This window comes from Octopus sinensis, linkage group LG4, assembly GCF_006345805.1.
Source record: "Octopus sinensis linkage group LG4, ASM634580v1, whole genome shotgun sequence".
Classification (NCBI taxonomy): Eukaryota; Metazoa; Mollusca; class Cephalopoda; order Octopoda; family Octopodidae; genus Octopus; species Octopus sinensis.
In genome coordinates this window covers 151,990,392-152,007,489 of record NC_043000.1, presented here as the reverse complement: position 1 = coordinate 152,007,489, position 17,098 = coordinate 151,990,392, and the positions used below count along the sequence as shown (strand labels likewise).

The following is a 17,098-nucleotide window of genomic DNA, read 5'->3' as shown; positions in this document are numbered from 1 at the left end:
CTGTTTTATATGGCGTAGTTGTGGCTAAGTTTGAAACATGTAAAAGATATGGGTTAAAATAAATGGCATAATAAACTGATGATGCTAAAAATATAAGATTAAGAATAAAATACACGGTATGTAAACCTATTGAGTTTGATGTCTAAATATATTATGTCAAATATATGATATATTATTTAATTTGAGAGAGGGGGGTCACATGATATACTGAAATGATGACTATGGCCATAAGCTAATGAAACCTTCGGCTTGGGAAAATTTACAAAATAATAGAGACAAAGATTTTGTCAATCTATCTTGAGTTACTAATTTATGTATTGTAAAAATCTATAACAAGATATCTTTTGGTTTCCCTGAAATCATCAACATAAAACAATGGTATCCAATCTGAAAAGTGTTTTTCCTAAATTACATGTTTTGTAAAAGATGAAGAGAAGAAATAAAAGTTGAAATAGCAATTAATCACAAAAAAAGAATTTGAAATAACACTTTTTGGACAAGGCTTTCAAAGGTGATGGGCATTGCCTATCTTCCTCTAATTAAATAATAATATGATTAAAAAAAAAAAAAGCTCCTTGATTCATTATGTGTACATAGAGTATTGTAAAATAAACTTCCAAATGCAAAGACTTCTTTTGACAGTCTTCACATGATGCAGTGTTGAATGCTGAGCCAAACTGCATTATTACAAAACATTTCTAATAAACCCGAAGGAGTTAAAACTGTCTGACTGAAGTTCATCTTCTCTATTTCTTTGTTGATCACTATCAGAGATGTTAATAATAAATGACAATGTTGGCATCCATGACATTCTCCCATCACTCACTCAGTTCACTCTCTTCTATCACCCACTTTCCTTCCACCTACTCTCTATCCCTCTATCATGCCGCTCCTGTCATCTCTATTTAATTTCCTTACACCCAATCATCTATCACTCTCTGCCTGCTCTTTTTTGTTACATTCTTGCTCCTATCAATCTGGTTCTCTATAATTATCTCTCTTCTATCTGCCAGGGAGAAGATAACCCTCTTCTTTCATTTTCTTTTTACTTAATGTCCATTTGGTGGCACGAATTGAATGTTTTGACCAGAGCTGGCAAGCTGCCCCAAGTTCCAATCTGATTTGGCTTGGTTTCTATAGTTGGATGCGCTTCCTAATGCCAACCACTTTATAGTGTGTGCTGGTTGGTTTTAACATGCCACTGGCACAAATGCTCATTATGTGGCACCGGCATAAGTGTTTTTTATGTGACACTGGCACAGGACTCTCGCAGGCCGAGCATCTTCACCAGGAGAATGCAGCCTTAACACTTCTGCTGTGGAGGATGGGTCTTCTGGTATTAATAAATGAATGAATGGAACCATCATAAAGGAGAGGACTCTTTAGTTTTAAAAGATACACAACAATCTCTCTTGTGTTGGTGTGACAATAGAATGCACCCAGCACGTTTTGTAAAGTGGTGGGCATATGAAAAACATCCAGCCATAGAAATTCTGTCAAAAATCAAATGCATGAGTATGGTGTGGTCATCAACTCACCTAGGAGGGCAAAAACTCTGAATAAAAATTGATCAGTCCACAAAGGGCATTAAAAGTGGGAGGTAAAATGATGACAATGAATGCACTAGGTATCAAAACAAGCAGTATGGCCTGCCTTTCATGCAATAAAATGCAATTAGTGTTATCCCACTGCAGAAAGCTAAATGGAATGCCCAGGCACATACTCAGTTTAAAGTTCTGAAGGTCAATCATTCAGAGCACAATATAGGCAAGAAGGAACTTTCAAAGGGACACAAATTTTAGGAGGAATATTGGAGAAATGTTAATAAGTAGTAACTCCAACACAGAAAATGGTCAGTTGGGGGAGAAATTGATAACTCAATAGGGTTTAGGTGAAGGAGATATAGAATCAGCATGTTCAGAAAAGAAGAGACAATCATATTAGCAGTAGATGAGTACAAAAGAGGACACAACTCAGTAGTGCCCAAGTAATTAAAGAATTGTAGTTAGTGAAGCCTTTTTGAATGAGTTGAAGTGAACTTCAATAGCACAGAAAGCGGATCTTTTCGGTTTGAACGGCAATTTTTTCTAGCAGTGTCATATGAAATTGTCACCCATAATCATGACCCTAGTATCGATCTATTGCATTTCAATCTGTTTTAGGGTTAGGGTTAGGGGTGGGGGGAAGGGTATCTTTTTTTCTTCACAAATGTAAATAAACCCAATCTGTTTCTTAAACGAGGGACATATTCATATGGTACAGAATGTTTTTTACCTCAAATATGTCAGTGATTGGTTGAAATTGCAGAAATTGAAGAAAAAAAAACAACAAATATCTTAGAAACTATAGAATTTTCTCAATAAAGCCAAGAGAAAAAGATGTTTTATAAACACATTCTACCAGTATACGAAGTTTAAAATTTTTTAGTTACCTAGAAATTATGTTAAAAACTGCTGTTCAAACCGAAAAGATCCCAGAAAGCTTCTGATGAGTCCATGCAGAGGTAGCCTCATCAGGTTCTTTACTAATGATGATGTTAAGCTCCAGAGCAGCTTTCAAGTAGACCTATGATTGAGTGTTCCAGACTTGATGTAAAAGTAAGGACTATGGGCTGACATTTTTTTAAAATAACATTTTTCATTTTTAGAGATGCCGTCCATAATCAAATTAATGTTGAGAGGAAAAGACAACATGGACTCATAAGCTCATTGACTAAATCTTTTCAGGAAGTATGAGACACTAAACCAGGCATGTTTCAGTCTTCTTAGACCTCCTCATTTCTTATCTTGGGAACTAAAACCACTTGCTTCATGTTCATAACAAAAAGAAAAAAGCTATGCAAAATAAAAGGTATTAGCATTTTTTTTTTTTGACGTAGAGACAATTTATTGAAAACCTTTCAGAAGAGAATAGAAAATGTCACGGTTATAATTATAAATTTAGTTCAATTTCAGCAGCAGTTAGTTTGTTTAGTCTCATACAGCAAGTAAAAGAAAGAAAAAAAACTGTAAGAAACGAATATTCTTTCCGTTATTCAACTATCAACAATAATGGTATTGTGTTGCTCTGACCTGGCCTTCCAATCCGACAATGTTAAATAATATCTTTATCAAAATATCAAGTTGTTTTACGTTTAGTCATGAGATAAAATTGAATAATTTCTCTTATCTTTGAAGAAATTGCTATCTAACTTCACAGGCACGGAAAATATCAATCAGTTCATAGTTTTCTCTCATTTAACCTTTGAGGGGAGAGAGAGGGAGAGAGGGGGGGGAGAAAGGTTAATTTCTCTTATTTTACAAAAATTGCGATTTAATCCCGTCGTTTTGGAAGATACAAGACCCGTCCAAAGAGAATGCCGAGAAAAAGATCATTCCTTATGGTGGTTAATAGATAAATATTGGTTTTTAACCGAAAACAAATTTTTAAAAGATCGCCAGCCAGTGCAAGGTCAGGTCAGATATGGGGGCATATGCCGTTGCAGCGCGTCGGTTCGTACACCATTTATTAGTATTTGATCGGGTTATCCAGGGCAACCCTCAGAGTGGTTCCCAGTCAATTCCCATCAACATGAAATACTTCCTCTTCCGCCATAACCGTGAGGCATGTGGCCGACCAACACGAACAGTCACCCTAACCAGATCCTCAGAAGAGAAAACGGTCAGTAGGATCTAAATCGGAAAATCCAGCAATGTGACCGAACAGTCTAAGTTGGTGCTCCCGGATCATACAAGTAACATGACACATCTCAGTTTCTAACTATAATCGTTGGTTGGAAACGAATTCTGACCAATAGTAGTCCATTATTCTGTAAAGCGTCCTGATACTGAAAGAGTTCAGGTGGCCCCTCTGGGAGTCCAGACACTTTCCAAGTCTCGCAACTTAGCAATACAAGGAAAACCAGAGACCTGAAGATATGAACTTTTGTCAGCATGCTTGGATATCGGCAGTCGGTGTCAAACAAACAAATTGCTGAAATTTAACACAATCATAACATTGAATCATTTCATGTTTTCTTACTTTGGAAGATATTGAGTAACTTGTCTTACTCAATAATAAAGATAAATGAATGAATTAAATGTTTCCGTTCACTACCGGACAACACAAACCCTATCGGTCTACTTCCATTATAGTTCTATAATATTGGATTAAGAAGACACTCATTTCTGGACCTCCGAACAACAAAAACGTGCTAAAAACAAACAGCAGTGGTGATGACTGAACAGGGGAAAATTTCAGAATTTAAATTTAAGAAAGGCGTTAGGCAAGGTTGTATGCTATCCTCTAAGCTATTTAATATACTCTGAGAAAATCTTCAGAGAAGTAGAAGATGTGCCAAGTTTGACAATAGGAAGTATGGATATCAACCCTGTATATGCAGACGGTTCTGCTTTAGTAATTTTTAATACAAAGGATCCTATAGCTAGAGTAAATGACAAATGAATTTCCCGTGGAATGGAAACGAAACGGAAGAAAATTAAATCAAAGGCAAGTCATAAAAAATAAATATTACAATTGAGGAAAAGCCAATTGAATTACACATCAAGGGTAACTATACTTCGAATATATACAATCAGAAAATAAGGAAATGCGACGAAGAAACTGAAGGAGAATTTGGGAAAAAGTCAAATATATTACCAACACTAAGAAAGATTAATATCAAAACTCCAAAGAGATTGTACACTTTTTAGAACATTGTCATTTTATAAGATTTTGCTGGCAAATTTTTAAATTAACAAATATTTATTTACATGAAAGAAAATTGCCAGAGAACTTTCATCTAATTCTTCCAAATCCTTCTGTTAAAACTGTATTGAAACCATTTGTGGGGATTTTTTTTTCATTACAGCAACTGGTTGCACACAAGTTTTAACGGAAGCTACTGAAGCAAGCCAGCACACTCGCAGCATTACTACGGGCGATGATGGCAAGGCTTAAGGCGTTGAGAAAGCCAAGCGCCCTCACGGGCATCACCTGATTCCTCGAGACCATTAATTAAAGTAATATAATAGCTTGTAAGCTCTTGTAATGTGGGTATATTAAAGACTTTTGAGAATATCATGGTCAAAACACAAAAAAAACCCCCAATAATGAAGTATTGAGAATGGTAAAAACTAAGAAAATTTTGTACGAAACGTTAAAGAGAGTAAACTATATCTGGAACTGTTAATGGAAGGCAAAATGAATAGGAAGGTTTTAAAAAAAAGGAAGGAAAGAAAGAAAGAAAGAAAGAAAGAAAGAAAGAGAGAAAGAAAGAAGAAAGAAAGAAAGAAAGAAAGAAAGAAGAAAGGAAGAGAGAAAGAAAGAGAGAAAGAAAGGAAGAAAGAAGGAAAGAAAGAGAAAAACCAAGAACCTATGTGGATGGATAATATCAAGGGCGGAAGTAAAGAATACGTACACCGCCAATTTTCGGCGTAACAAAAACCCTTACCCTAAACTCTAACCCTAAACACCGGGTGTACGTATTCTTTACTTTCGCCGTATCAAGAACTGAACAGATCTAACATGCAGTGAATGTATAAAATAGTACAAGACTGAGATGGAGAGCCATGGTTTTCAACCTGCTTGAAAGCAGACGATACTTTTTAATCGCAGACCTTTTAACGGCTGCCTACGTTAACACAAGTGGAGGCGCAATGGCCCAGTGGTTAGGGCAGCGGACTCGCGGTCATAGGGTCGCGGTTTCGATTCCCAGACCGGGCGTTGTGAGTGTTTATTGAGCGAAAACACCTAAAAGCTCCACGAGGCTCCGGCAGGGGATGGTGGTGATCCCAGCTGTACTCTTTCACCACAACTCTCTCTCACTCGTACTTCCTGTTTCTGTTGTACCTGTATTTCAAGGGGCCGACCTTGTCACTCTCTGTGTCACGCTGAATATCCCCGAGAACTACGTTAAGGGTACACGTGTCTGTGGAGTGCTCAGCTACTTGCACGTTAATTTTGCGAGTAGACTGTTCCGTTGATTCGGATCAACCGGAACCCTCATCGTCGTAACCGACGGAGTGCAAAGAGAGACGTTAACACAAGCATTCTTGATTAAAACTAAATGCCAACATAGTTTTCGGACACTGGGCATCTAAGATTACATTATCTAATGTGCCCTTTCTTTTTTAAAGACCGTAGTTTGACTTGGAAGATATTTGGGTACTGTTGCTAGCAGGTCGACTTATCACGTAGAGGTTCTATGCGTTGGATTTTGGTTTTTTTATCAAGAATGCTCTTGTTTTAAAAGATACACAACAATCTCTCTTGTGTTGGTGTGACAATAAAATGCACCCAACACGTTTTGTAAAGTGGTGGGCATATGAAAAACATCCAGCCATAGAAACTCTGTCAAAAATGGAAAGCACGAGTATGATAGGGTCATCAACTCATCTAGGAGGGCAAAAACTCTGAATAAAAATTCTTCAGTCCACAAAAGGCATTAAAAGTGGGAGGTAAAATGATGACAATGAATGCATTAGGCATTTTATTGCATGATGAAAGGCAATAAAATGCAATTAGTGTTATCCCATTGCAGAAAGCTAAATGGAATGCCCAGGCACATATTCAGTTTAAAAGGTTACGAATATTCTTAAAACGATTTCTTATTATTTTAATTCTTAAACAAAAATGATTGGCGATCTTTCGTCTCTAGTAGACCTTTCCGTCGATTTCCGTAAAAAACATTTTTTTTTTTTACATATGGGCTTGCGGGAACTTTTGAAAGAGACTAAGAGAAAGCGATTGTATGACGAGGGAAGTTCTTTTGAAGTTACCGTGCATGGGAAGCATTGATGTACATGTGTGTGTGTGTTTGATGGGGTGTGGGAGACAGACAGTATGTTGTGTAAGTGAAGTGCTTCTGTTAGTGTGTGTGAAGAGACAGAGTAATGTGTGAAAGAAAGGGATAACTGAAATTTTTTACTCGGTGTATGTGTATATGTATGTATATTACTTCAAAAGTTCCCGCAAGCTGATATGTAAAAAAACAAAAATTTTTTACGGAAATCGACGGAAAGGTCTACTAGAGACGAAAGATCGCCCAAAAATGATATATTTTCTGCTGAATAATGACATATTTTTATTAAAAAAAGCAAGCAACGAAAAGAAAAGAAAAGACATCTCAACAGATGCGTTGAGCAGATAGGTGCGTTGAGTTACGTCCCTTTACGCCCACGGAGTGAAAATTAAAGAACTAAAAAAAGAAAAAAGAGACCCACACTGTAATCGGTCGCCCCTAAAAAAAATCCCTGCAGAGAAAAAACGTCGACCGTGGCCCAAGCAGAAGGAAAGAAAACAAGTCGCGAAACAAATACCGGCTTAGTTTTTTTTTTTCTGTTAGTCTTAGAGAAAAATTATATTTACTATTTCAAAATCTTTTATATAATATCTGCTATATATACAATAGAGACACTCATTCATTACTGCATAGAAAATATATTGCACATATGTTCGAAATTTAAAGAAAAAACAAAACTTTTCAAATGGAACTTTAAAAGAAAAAAAGAGAGAGAAAGAAAAAGAACGTACTTCGAGTATTCAAAATATTTTATTAAATAAATAAGAAGGAAACATGTGATGGCTTTCGAGAATTTTCTGCGAATAATGGTAATTCCGGAATTTGCAACGAAGTGAAATTTGCAGATATTAATGTATATATTTTTTAAATGGGAGAAATTAAAGATTATGAGAGAATATATGCCAATTTCTAGTATTTCATGAGATTTTAAAGAACAGATTTCATTTTCTTATGTGTGTGTGTGTGTGTGTGTGTGTGTATCGCTTCTCGGCTTTTTTTTTTTTTTTTGCTTAGATCAACATGTAGTGTATATAAATTAAGAACATTTATCCCCGATGACAAAATAAATACATTTTTAACAGTCGGTAACTGGGGATGTTTAAGAAAGAAACAAAATCTCAAGTCAGCTTCCTCTAAAACGTTGCGAATAACCTGATTTATTGGAGTTCGATGAGATCTTTGATGATGACTTGTAAATAACATGTCACGAGGTGTCGGGCTTACGATGTTTCAAAAGAGAAAAAAGAACTAACCTAACCTGTTTTATACACAATAATATAAAATATAGCGAATATTTAGATGTCTGTTTTTGTTGCATTTCGCTGTGAATATTGATAAAGCATTCTTATAAACACGAGTCGAATTTTGCCGGACATAAGCAACATATATACGTGTGTGTGTATGTATGTGTGCAGGTCGACTTTGCCGTTCATCCTTTCGGGGTCGATAAATTAAATACCAGTTACGCACTGGGGTCGATGTAATCGACTTAATACCTATGTCTGTCCATGTTTGTCCCCTCTGTGTTTAGTAAAGAAATAGGTATTTCGTCTGTCGCTACGTTCTGAGTTCAAAATCCGCCGAGGTCGACTTTGCCTTTTATCCTTTCGGGGTCGATAAAGTAAGTACCAGTTACGCACTGGGGTCGATGTAATCGACTTAATACCTATGTCTGTCCTTGTTTGTTCCCTCTATGTTTAGCCCCTTGTGGGTAGTAAAGAAATAGGTATTTTTTTAAACATCAAATTACAATAGTTTTCGATATTCAAATCAGATCATATTTCAGCGAAGTTATTCATATAAACAGATCTTTCGATCTTGATAACACTGAGTAATTAATATTAAACAAAAACAAAAACGTAAGAAACAGTTATTTTCAAAATAGCATCAAACAAGGAACTTATTTAAACCAATTCTAAGTGTTATTCTAATATAATATAATAAACAGTTATGCCTGTATGCAGAACATTCACAAACACGATGACACGAAACATAGGGGAGAGGTTTGTTTTTGTAAGAAAGGTGTCGTGTCTAATTAATCAATTAAACGAATTAATGATGGTTATAAGGAGGGGAAAAAAAGTCTATTCCTTATCTAAACATGCAATTTATAATTATAATGGTAAGTATGTTAGGTTACTAAGAAGAAAACAAGACCTGTCATTTGTTAATTAAATTCTAAAATTCGTTACACGGCGATCCAATTAAGAATAGATGAAACCAGGTGATTCGATTTGTATGTGTGTGATGTGTGATGTGTATCTTATGTTTCTATGTTTCTAGTTCAACGGATATCTTACCTGCAGATATTCACAAGGTTTTTCCGTTGTACAGTCCATTGCCTGATAGCCAGTGCTTTTCGGCGAGATGACGCTGCGATATCCATGTTAGCAGCTCTCAGCTTCCCTTAAAAACGTACAAGTCCTGCTTATAATTGCGCAGGTGATTTTTACAAAACCACCCCAACAACCAGCCGCCGACTAATTGTGTTCACTACACAGTTGTCGTCATGCATTGATTAAATACAAGAAACTGTAAAATATTATCTATGATAATATATTCAGACGTCCTTATCTTTGTCTTACTCTTGTATCGGTAGTGATGCGGGGGAAGAGAGAGAGACAGAGAGAGAGAGAGAGTAAGAAAGGGTGGGAGTGAGAGAATGAATGATTGCAAAGAAAGAGTGTGTCTACAGCGGAGGGGGAGGCGGGTAGAATTGAGGGGGAAGAGTAAGAGTAATAGAGAAAGTAGAAATGGTATTAAACTCAATGAAGAAATTCTTTTATTACGTAAAATGATATTTAATAAATTCTGGATTTATTTTTTAGACATAGATTTACTGTTATTCATTGGAATTTTAATGTATCATTTATATTTTCTTCCGGAAAGTGAGTGTATTGTTTTTTTTTTTTGTTTTTTTTCCGATTACTGTAACAAAAAAAATAATTTCAAATTGTCATACTAATGAACCAGCTATCTTATACATATTTATTATCATCATCATCTTCATCAGCAACATCGTCGTCGTCGTCGTCGTCATCATCATATTGTCATCACCAGCTCTACTGCCATCATCATAATCTTCGTGAGATAGCAAGGGAGTCTATTCGTGGCCGTTTGACCTACAAGAAATAGCAGCCAAATAACTTTCAAATCAATCTCAGCTGCTGTTTTAAATAAAGGACACAGTAGATAATGTAAATCTTCATAAACAAGAAAATAAGATGATCATGGACAGAATGGTTTTTTAAATTTTTATTGTAGGTTTTTCTTGATCGAGGTTAACCAGGGACTAAAACAGTAACGATACTATCATTATATCCATCCGTATATTATTCCTACTCAACATTATTACAACTGTCATCGTCGTTTTCTTTACCGCTGTCATCATCATCACCATCATCATCTTCATCATCATCATCATCATCATAATTATCATCAATTAACCTCTTTCTCACTTCTGTCATTTCGTCATCACCACTACCTCCGCCGCAGCCACCACCAACAGTAACATTAATACCGCCTACATTCTTGTCATCAATGCTGCCATCGTAATTCACAATTTAAAATGTTTTAACCAAAAATTGAATGAAATACCAACAAGTAAATATTTTGAATCATATTTTTTTTTAATTCATGAAAATGTGTGTTCTATTGTTGTTGTTGTTGCTGCTGCTGGTGGTAAGGCTGCTGCCATCACAAGATGTACTTGTGAGGAAACCATTAAAAATCAATATTCTGACGAAATATCGATTAGCATAAATCTATAAAAGGCAAAATAGATCTTTAGCAGCGTTTTCAAATTTTGGGGTTACGATCCATAAATTGTTTCGGGTGGTGAAAGGTATATTCTTGGATTCGTGGGCGAAATTTTGTATATAAAATACACATTATTGTGGTTTTATTCAATCCTTGTTGCTGGATGGCACAAGACTATACATTTGCAAGAGATGGGTATAGTGGAATGAATAACTAGTGCTCATTTTCTCACAGACACCCTCAAGGTAGAAGAGTTGAAAGGTAAAGTCTACTACAGCTAAAATTTAAGGTTAAAAGATAGGTGTGGGTGTGTAAAGTACAATGGTGTAAGAACATATCGTTCGACATTCTACTGCTTTTGTACTTCAAATAATGATGTTTTATATAAGCATTAAAGCCTTCAGATTTTGTTTAAGGAGGAGAAATTCGAAAAATATGAATTACGCTTTATTAAAATTTTCGGTGTTATTTTTTTTTAAGCAATAACGGTGTACGCGAAAATTTTCAAATAGAATGGAAACCAGGTCAAAGACTCGGTTTATGAAAACTGATTGTCGCACCAAAGCAGCTGCCACAAACTTTATATATTGATTTTTTTTTGTATGTGTTAGGGTGGGCGGTGTAGGCATGAAGCCAATTTTTATTTAGGATACACTTGATGAAATCGTACTCAGTATATATTTTTGTACTTATTTTCATCGACCTGAAGGAAATAAAAGTCAAAATCGTTTCTAGTGGGAGGTTTAAACCACTCGTGGGCAACCCGCGGCCCACGGGCATCAAGCGGCTCGTGGGACTTTCTGAATGGCACACCTAACGAAACATTACCTTCATTTTTCTTTTAATAGTGCGGCCCTCCTGATCATGAGCCATGTTTCATGCGGCCCACTTCTTGTAAAAGGTTTGCCCACACTCGATTTAAACTTAGAATTTATAGGCACAAAACTATAATAATTTAAACTGGTATATTGCCTTTTCATCGTCTTTGAAGATTTGGTCAATGTCATTGCTTAGAGAACTGCGCCGATGGGTTTGTATCGCGTTACCATTGCTACTTATAGAACGGCAATCACAATAGGCAGCAAGAGAACCTGTGGCAGCCCGTGTATAGGCACTGCGGAACTGCACCCCTCCATTTCCACTCGATATTATCGATAACTTTCAATATAATGAGTCCTTTTATTTCTAATTCTTTCTTTATACTTGTACATTATATGATACTTAAGCTTAATATCAGTAGCCATCCCTTAGTTTATGAAAAAATACAAAAATCCTTGAATAGAACTGTGCGCTTCACAGTTCCAGCGACGCAGTATTTGGCTGTTATGCGCTTCACGCTAGGGAAAGAGAGCACTGCGTGAACGACAGTGCCGGTGAAAGGTAGTGTTTCTTTTTGACCCCGCGTGTGTTGTGCTTAAAAACATGTTTATATTCTTGAATGTGATAAGGGGTAGAATTAGATTATTATCTTGCTTCCAGCTTCTGTGTTGCTGCCAGGATTTGAAAAATAAGGCTGGTTTCCGCCCCGCTTATTTTGTGATTTAGAGGTGGTTGGGGTGAAAAATAAGGGGAAATTCGCAGCGAAGTTCCGTGAACAAATTAAACACACCACTAGGCAGTGGCTAAAACGCTTACCGATCAAGTTTATGTATAAATATTCTTTTGATATGTTTTTTTTTTTTCCTTTTACACAATATTAAAACAACGGCTAAACATTTTCAGAAGCAACACTCCCACTAATTTTATTTATGAGAACTGCATAATTGACGAGTATTTCAATAATTTACTAAACTGAGTGAAAACTCTTCTCGTGGGTTAAGTTTAATAAGGGATAGGCTTTCATCATCATCATTGTTCGACCGTGGTCGAGACTTTCATAGTCTTTTCAAATGGCTAATAATGTGTGCGCGCACCACTACTACACACATTGGAAAGCATTGTACAACCAAGTACTAAAGAAGATCTTTCCTCCTCCATGAAACAAAGCTGTTCCCGCTGGACGTCAACCCAGTATTTCTAAGCTACGGACCGAGTGATTTATTGTAAGGTTATCTCCCTAGATAGATTGCCTTCACTACGGCTAAGGAGCCCTTTCTACCCCACATAGGCTTTGTCATGTACACTTACTAGATTAGATACACCGCAAAAAGGCAATGTTTTCAAATACCTCTGTAACGTGAAAGGATCTATCATCGAAGCACTGGCAGGGTGTCGAGATCCTTTCTAGTCACATACAAAAATTCTTGTAGAAAACAAACAGACGAAACTCAGGTTAAGGTGAACAGACAACTTGGTTATTGATTCATGGTTGTACGTTGTCTGATGGGGGAATAGACAGCCTCTGATGTATTGCTGGTGTTGGTCGTTGAGGTTGGTTGAAGTTGGTTGAAGCTGGTGTGTGGCTGTCAGAGCCAGGAAAACCGTGACCGATCGCAGTGCTGTCTTGGCCGAAGAGAGAGATTTGAGGTTCGCGGGCTCGAGAGATGTTCCCGCACATGCGCATGGGGAAGACTTCCGGTGGCCACCCGGAAGTAGTCCCATTCTGCGCATGCGCGCCGAACCCTACACTGTAGCATCACTACACCTCCTTACAGCTTCATGGGTACAGAATGTTTAGACTTAAAAGGGAATATTGGCCTGAAATTTTCATCGTTGAGAAAAACGAAAAAAATGTGGTGATCGTTATTTTCCCAGGGGATTTAACGATCTAAGTATTAACATAAACAAGGGAGTGAACGATATAGGTATTAGCATGAGAAGGATCAGATTAAGGTCAAATGATGCCTTAAGCGCAGCCCAACAATGGTACCATCTCGATCCTTCTATTGTCTAACTGGCAAGGCATTAAGATATAATAAATACAGAATGTAAAATAGATTTAAAATTGTTCTCTTCCTGGCCACTGTCCATGTCAGATCCCAATCATTACCTGTTCTTAATTTTTTTTTTGTTTGCAGTCGACAATTTAAGTAAATGATCTACTTAAACTAAAGAAAAATACAAATTGTCAATAACAATAATAATGATGATGATGATCATAATAATAGGTGTAAGCGTAGGCGTGGCTGTGTGGTAAGTAGCTTGCTTACAAACCACATGGTTGCGGGTTCAGTCCCACTGCGTTTCACCTTGGGCAAGTGTCTTCTACTATAGCCTCGAGCTGACCAAAGCCTTGTGAGTGGATTTGGTAGACGGAAACTGAAAGAAGCCCGTCGTATATATGTATATATATGTATGTAAATATTTGTGTGTCTGTGTTTGTCCCCCAACGTCGGTTGACAACCGATGCTGGTGTGTTTACGTCCCCGTCAATTAGCGATTCGGCAAAAGAGACCGATAGAATAAGTACTAGGCTTACAAAGAATGAGTCCTGGGGGTCGATTTGCTCGACTAAAGGCGGTGCTCCAGTATGGCTACAGCCACATGACTGAATCAAGTAAAATAATAATAATAATAATAATAATAATAATAATAATGATGATGATTTGTTTACCTTTGGAGCATAAAATAAGGGTGACATTACAAAGACAGTTTACAATCTGTGTGGGGTTTATATATAATATGGGGGGAAAGAAGAGAGATGAGATAAAAGTATACATAGTATACGAAACATGAGAACACATCTATTATGTAGTCCTCCTCTTAAAGAAGAACTTCCAACTAGAGCCAATCAAAGAACTCCACAGATCCAAGATCACCTTGACTACCAAGGACACAAGCCGTCACCGAACTGTAGTTCTCCAATCTATAGGTACATGCTTAGAGTAGGTCCATTGATTCTAACCACTTTTGCCATAGCTACCCACCATCTGACAAATTCACTGGAAGCACTTCCTAAAGGGGTAATAAGAACTTGACCGAAGAGGAAAGTATCTGTTCTCATTCCTTTCAGCTTCGTTTACCACACAACTTCTTTCACCAAAGCTATTAGACAGTAAAACCGGATGCTCTGCCTTGTTAAAGGTGGGTCGTAGGGCGAATCTCGTGACGAATTCGGACAGTAGTTATATTTATCCTATATGCAACAACAGCTGTTCTCCATAACTCTGTAGCGTACGCTTGAGGGAAATTCCCCTCTCTCTCTCTGTTAAATATACATAAATACGGACGTAGTAGATAACAGCTAGCCTTCGGCTGCCCTTTTGGACCCTGTTGTATCCACAACTCTGTTTGGTTGGTATTGGCGCAACTTGTCTCTTGCTCTATTGCGCGCCAATATGCAACCCGACCAATCGCAGCCTTCTGAATAGGTCACGTGAGACAGTCTCTTCTAAACCTCCGGTGAACCGACTGCACCCAATGAAGCTCTAGCTTCACATCAAGTCGAGGTCTTTCGGTTTCAGACCTTTTATGGTCTAGCCACTGACCACACAGGACACAGCCAGTTCCAGCGACAACACAACAGCAGCCACACGGAGACCTATCAACTTCGTCCAGCAGCATTCAGGACCTCCATCTCTGTCGCCACCATTCGTCCTAACATCAACATCATCTCTCTACGAAAGACCTCGACTCGATATGAAGCTAGAGTTTTATAGGGTGCAGTTGGCTCACCGGAGATTTAGAAGAGACAGTCTCACGTGACTTTATCAGAAGGCTGCGATTGGTTGGGTTGCATATTGGCGCGCAATAGAGCAAGAGACAAGTTGCACCAATACCGACCAATCAGAGTAGTGGACACAACCGGGTTCAAAAGGGCGGACGAAGGCTAGGTGTTATCTACTACCTCCGTATTTATGTATATATAACAGAGAGAGGGGGGAGGAATTTCCATCTCAATTTCTAGGCACCTAATTTTTTTTGTGGGTAGGTGGATGGGTTTGTTGCAGAACCGCGACGCTATTAAAGAGATGAGCTACAAAAAATATATATATTTTACAAAAGGAAAATACAGATTCGCCACCTAGAAAAATCTGAAGTAGCGGTAAGTTAGCCTGCATCCAAATTGGGTTGCTTTTAGGATTGCTACCAGTAGCGACGATCAATTACAACGAAGGCTTTCGACAGATTTAAATTGACTAGCTGGCAATCCGGTTTCTGTAGTCTTTTCGCGCCGAGAAGGACACGTTCAAGTTCTAGTATCCGGGTCCCTCTCTATTAGTTCTAAGTCGGTTGCGTAGATCACAAATCTCTCACTACTCTCCCAAAAATGGGGACATTGTATAGTTGACACTTGTTACATTAGCTTGCAGTGCCAGGTTTAAAATTTCATCATCAAAACTCAACCAACACTGTTATGAGTCAACGAAAGAAATATCAGCAAAATCTCCCTCGAATTACACCCAACCATCAAAAAAGACTGGTCACAACTGTAACGCTTTTGATCATTGGAATTGAGCTGAAGTTAATTAAAAGCACTACAAATGGAAATGAATTTCTAGGAATGAATGTCAGAACTGATTCATGATTTGTGATAACCACTTCAAGTCACTTATGCTATTTATATCCTTTTCTACTCTAGACATAAGTCCCGAAATTTTAGGGGAGAGGGGCAAGTCGATTAGATCGACTCCAGCACGCAACTGCTACTTAATTGCTACTCAGAACGTAACGGCAGACGAAATACCTGTTTCTTTACTATCCACAAGGGGCTAAACAGAGAGGACAAACAAGGACAGACAAACGGATTAAGTCGATTATATCGATCCCAGTGCGTAACTGGTACTTAATTTATCGACCCCGAAAGGATGAAAGGCAAAGTCGACCTCGACGGAATTTGAACTCAGAACGTAGCGCCAGACGAAATACCTATTTCTTTACTACCCACAAGGGGCTAAACACAGAGAGGACAAACGGATTAAGTCGATTATATCGACCCAAGTGCGTAACAGGTACTTAATTTATCGACTCCGAAAGGATGAAAGGCAAAGTCGTCCTCAGAACGTAACGGCAGACGAAATACCGCTAAGCATTTCGTCCCGCGTGCTAACGTTTCTGCCAGCTCGCCGCCTCACTTATGCTATTTAATATCAGAAGAAACCATAAGTTATATCCGGAACAAAACATATAACAGTTAAAGATGTTAACACACATACATTCGATATCTAATAAAATTAAAATTCCCACCCAACAAACAACATTAAATTTGATTTTTATGTCCCACTTTCAGTCTGTTTTATTTTCCCGGTAGGATTTAAAAATAGATCCTCTGATATTTCAAGTAAGGAGACAATTATTCATTGAAGAGCCAGATGTTTCACTGAGAGAATTAATTAATCTAGTCATTCATAATTATTTGAATCAATGACAATAAAGTTCATGTCGACATAATGTCTTTGGCTAAGATAGTGTGTTATTAGCAGCTAAGCTGTCTTGGATACGGGAAGCTTTTCTTTCCTTAATAATGGTTGCTAATATAGGAACAAGGCCTGAAATGTCGGTGGAAGAGTTAGTTAATACTATCGATCGATATTTGACTGCTGCTTTATTTTGTCGACCTCCGAAGCAAAGCTGACCTCGGTAGGGTTTAAACGCTGGACGTAAAGAGCCGCAAGGAGTTTCTTTTTCCGACGCTAACGATTCGGTCAACTCACCATACTCATTCTTCCGTAATGATAA

The 17,098-nt window shown here is 37.6% G+C and overlaps 1 protein-coding gene across 2 annotated transcripts in view; it reads right to left on the bottom strand.

The window, feature by feature from the left end:
• Positions 1-9,414, bottom strand: part of LOC115210976 (RUN domain-containing protein 3B) — a 61,201-nt gene extending 51,787 nt beyond the window's left edge. Inside the window, exon 1 of one of the 2 annotated variants that reach the window (XM_029779808.2) lies at positions 9,082-9,414. In XM_029779808.2, the coding sequence (XP_029635668.1) occupies positions 9,082-9,167 (86 nt within the window). In that variant the 5' untranslated portion in view covers positions 9,168-9,414. The remainder of the gene's footprint in view (positions 1-9,081) is intronic. The other variant, XM_029779807.2, reaches the window with a different exon arrangement.
• Positions 9,415-17,098: the final 7,684 nt, after the last annotated feature.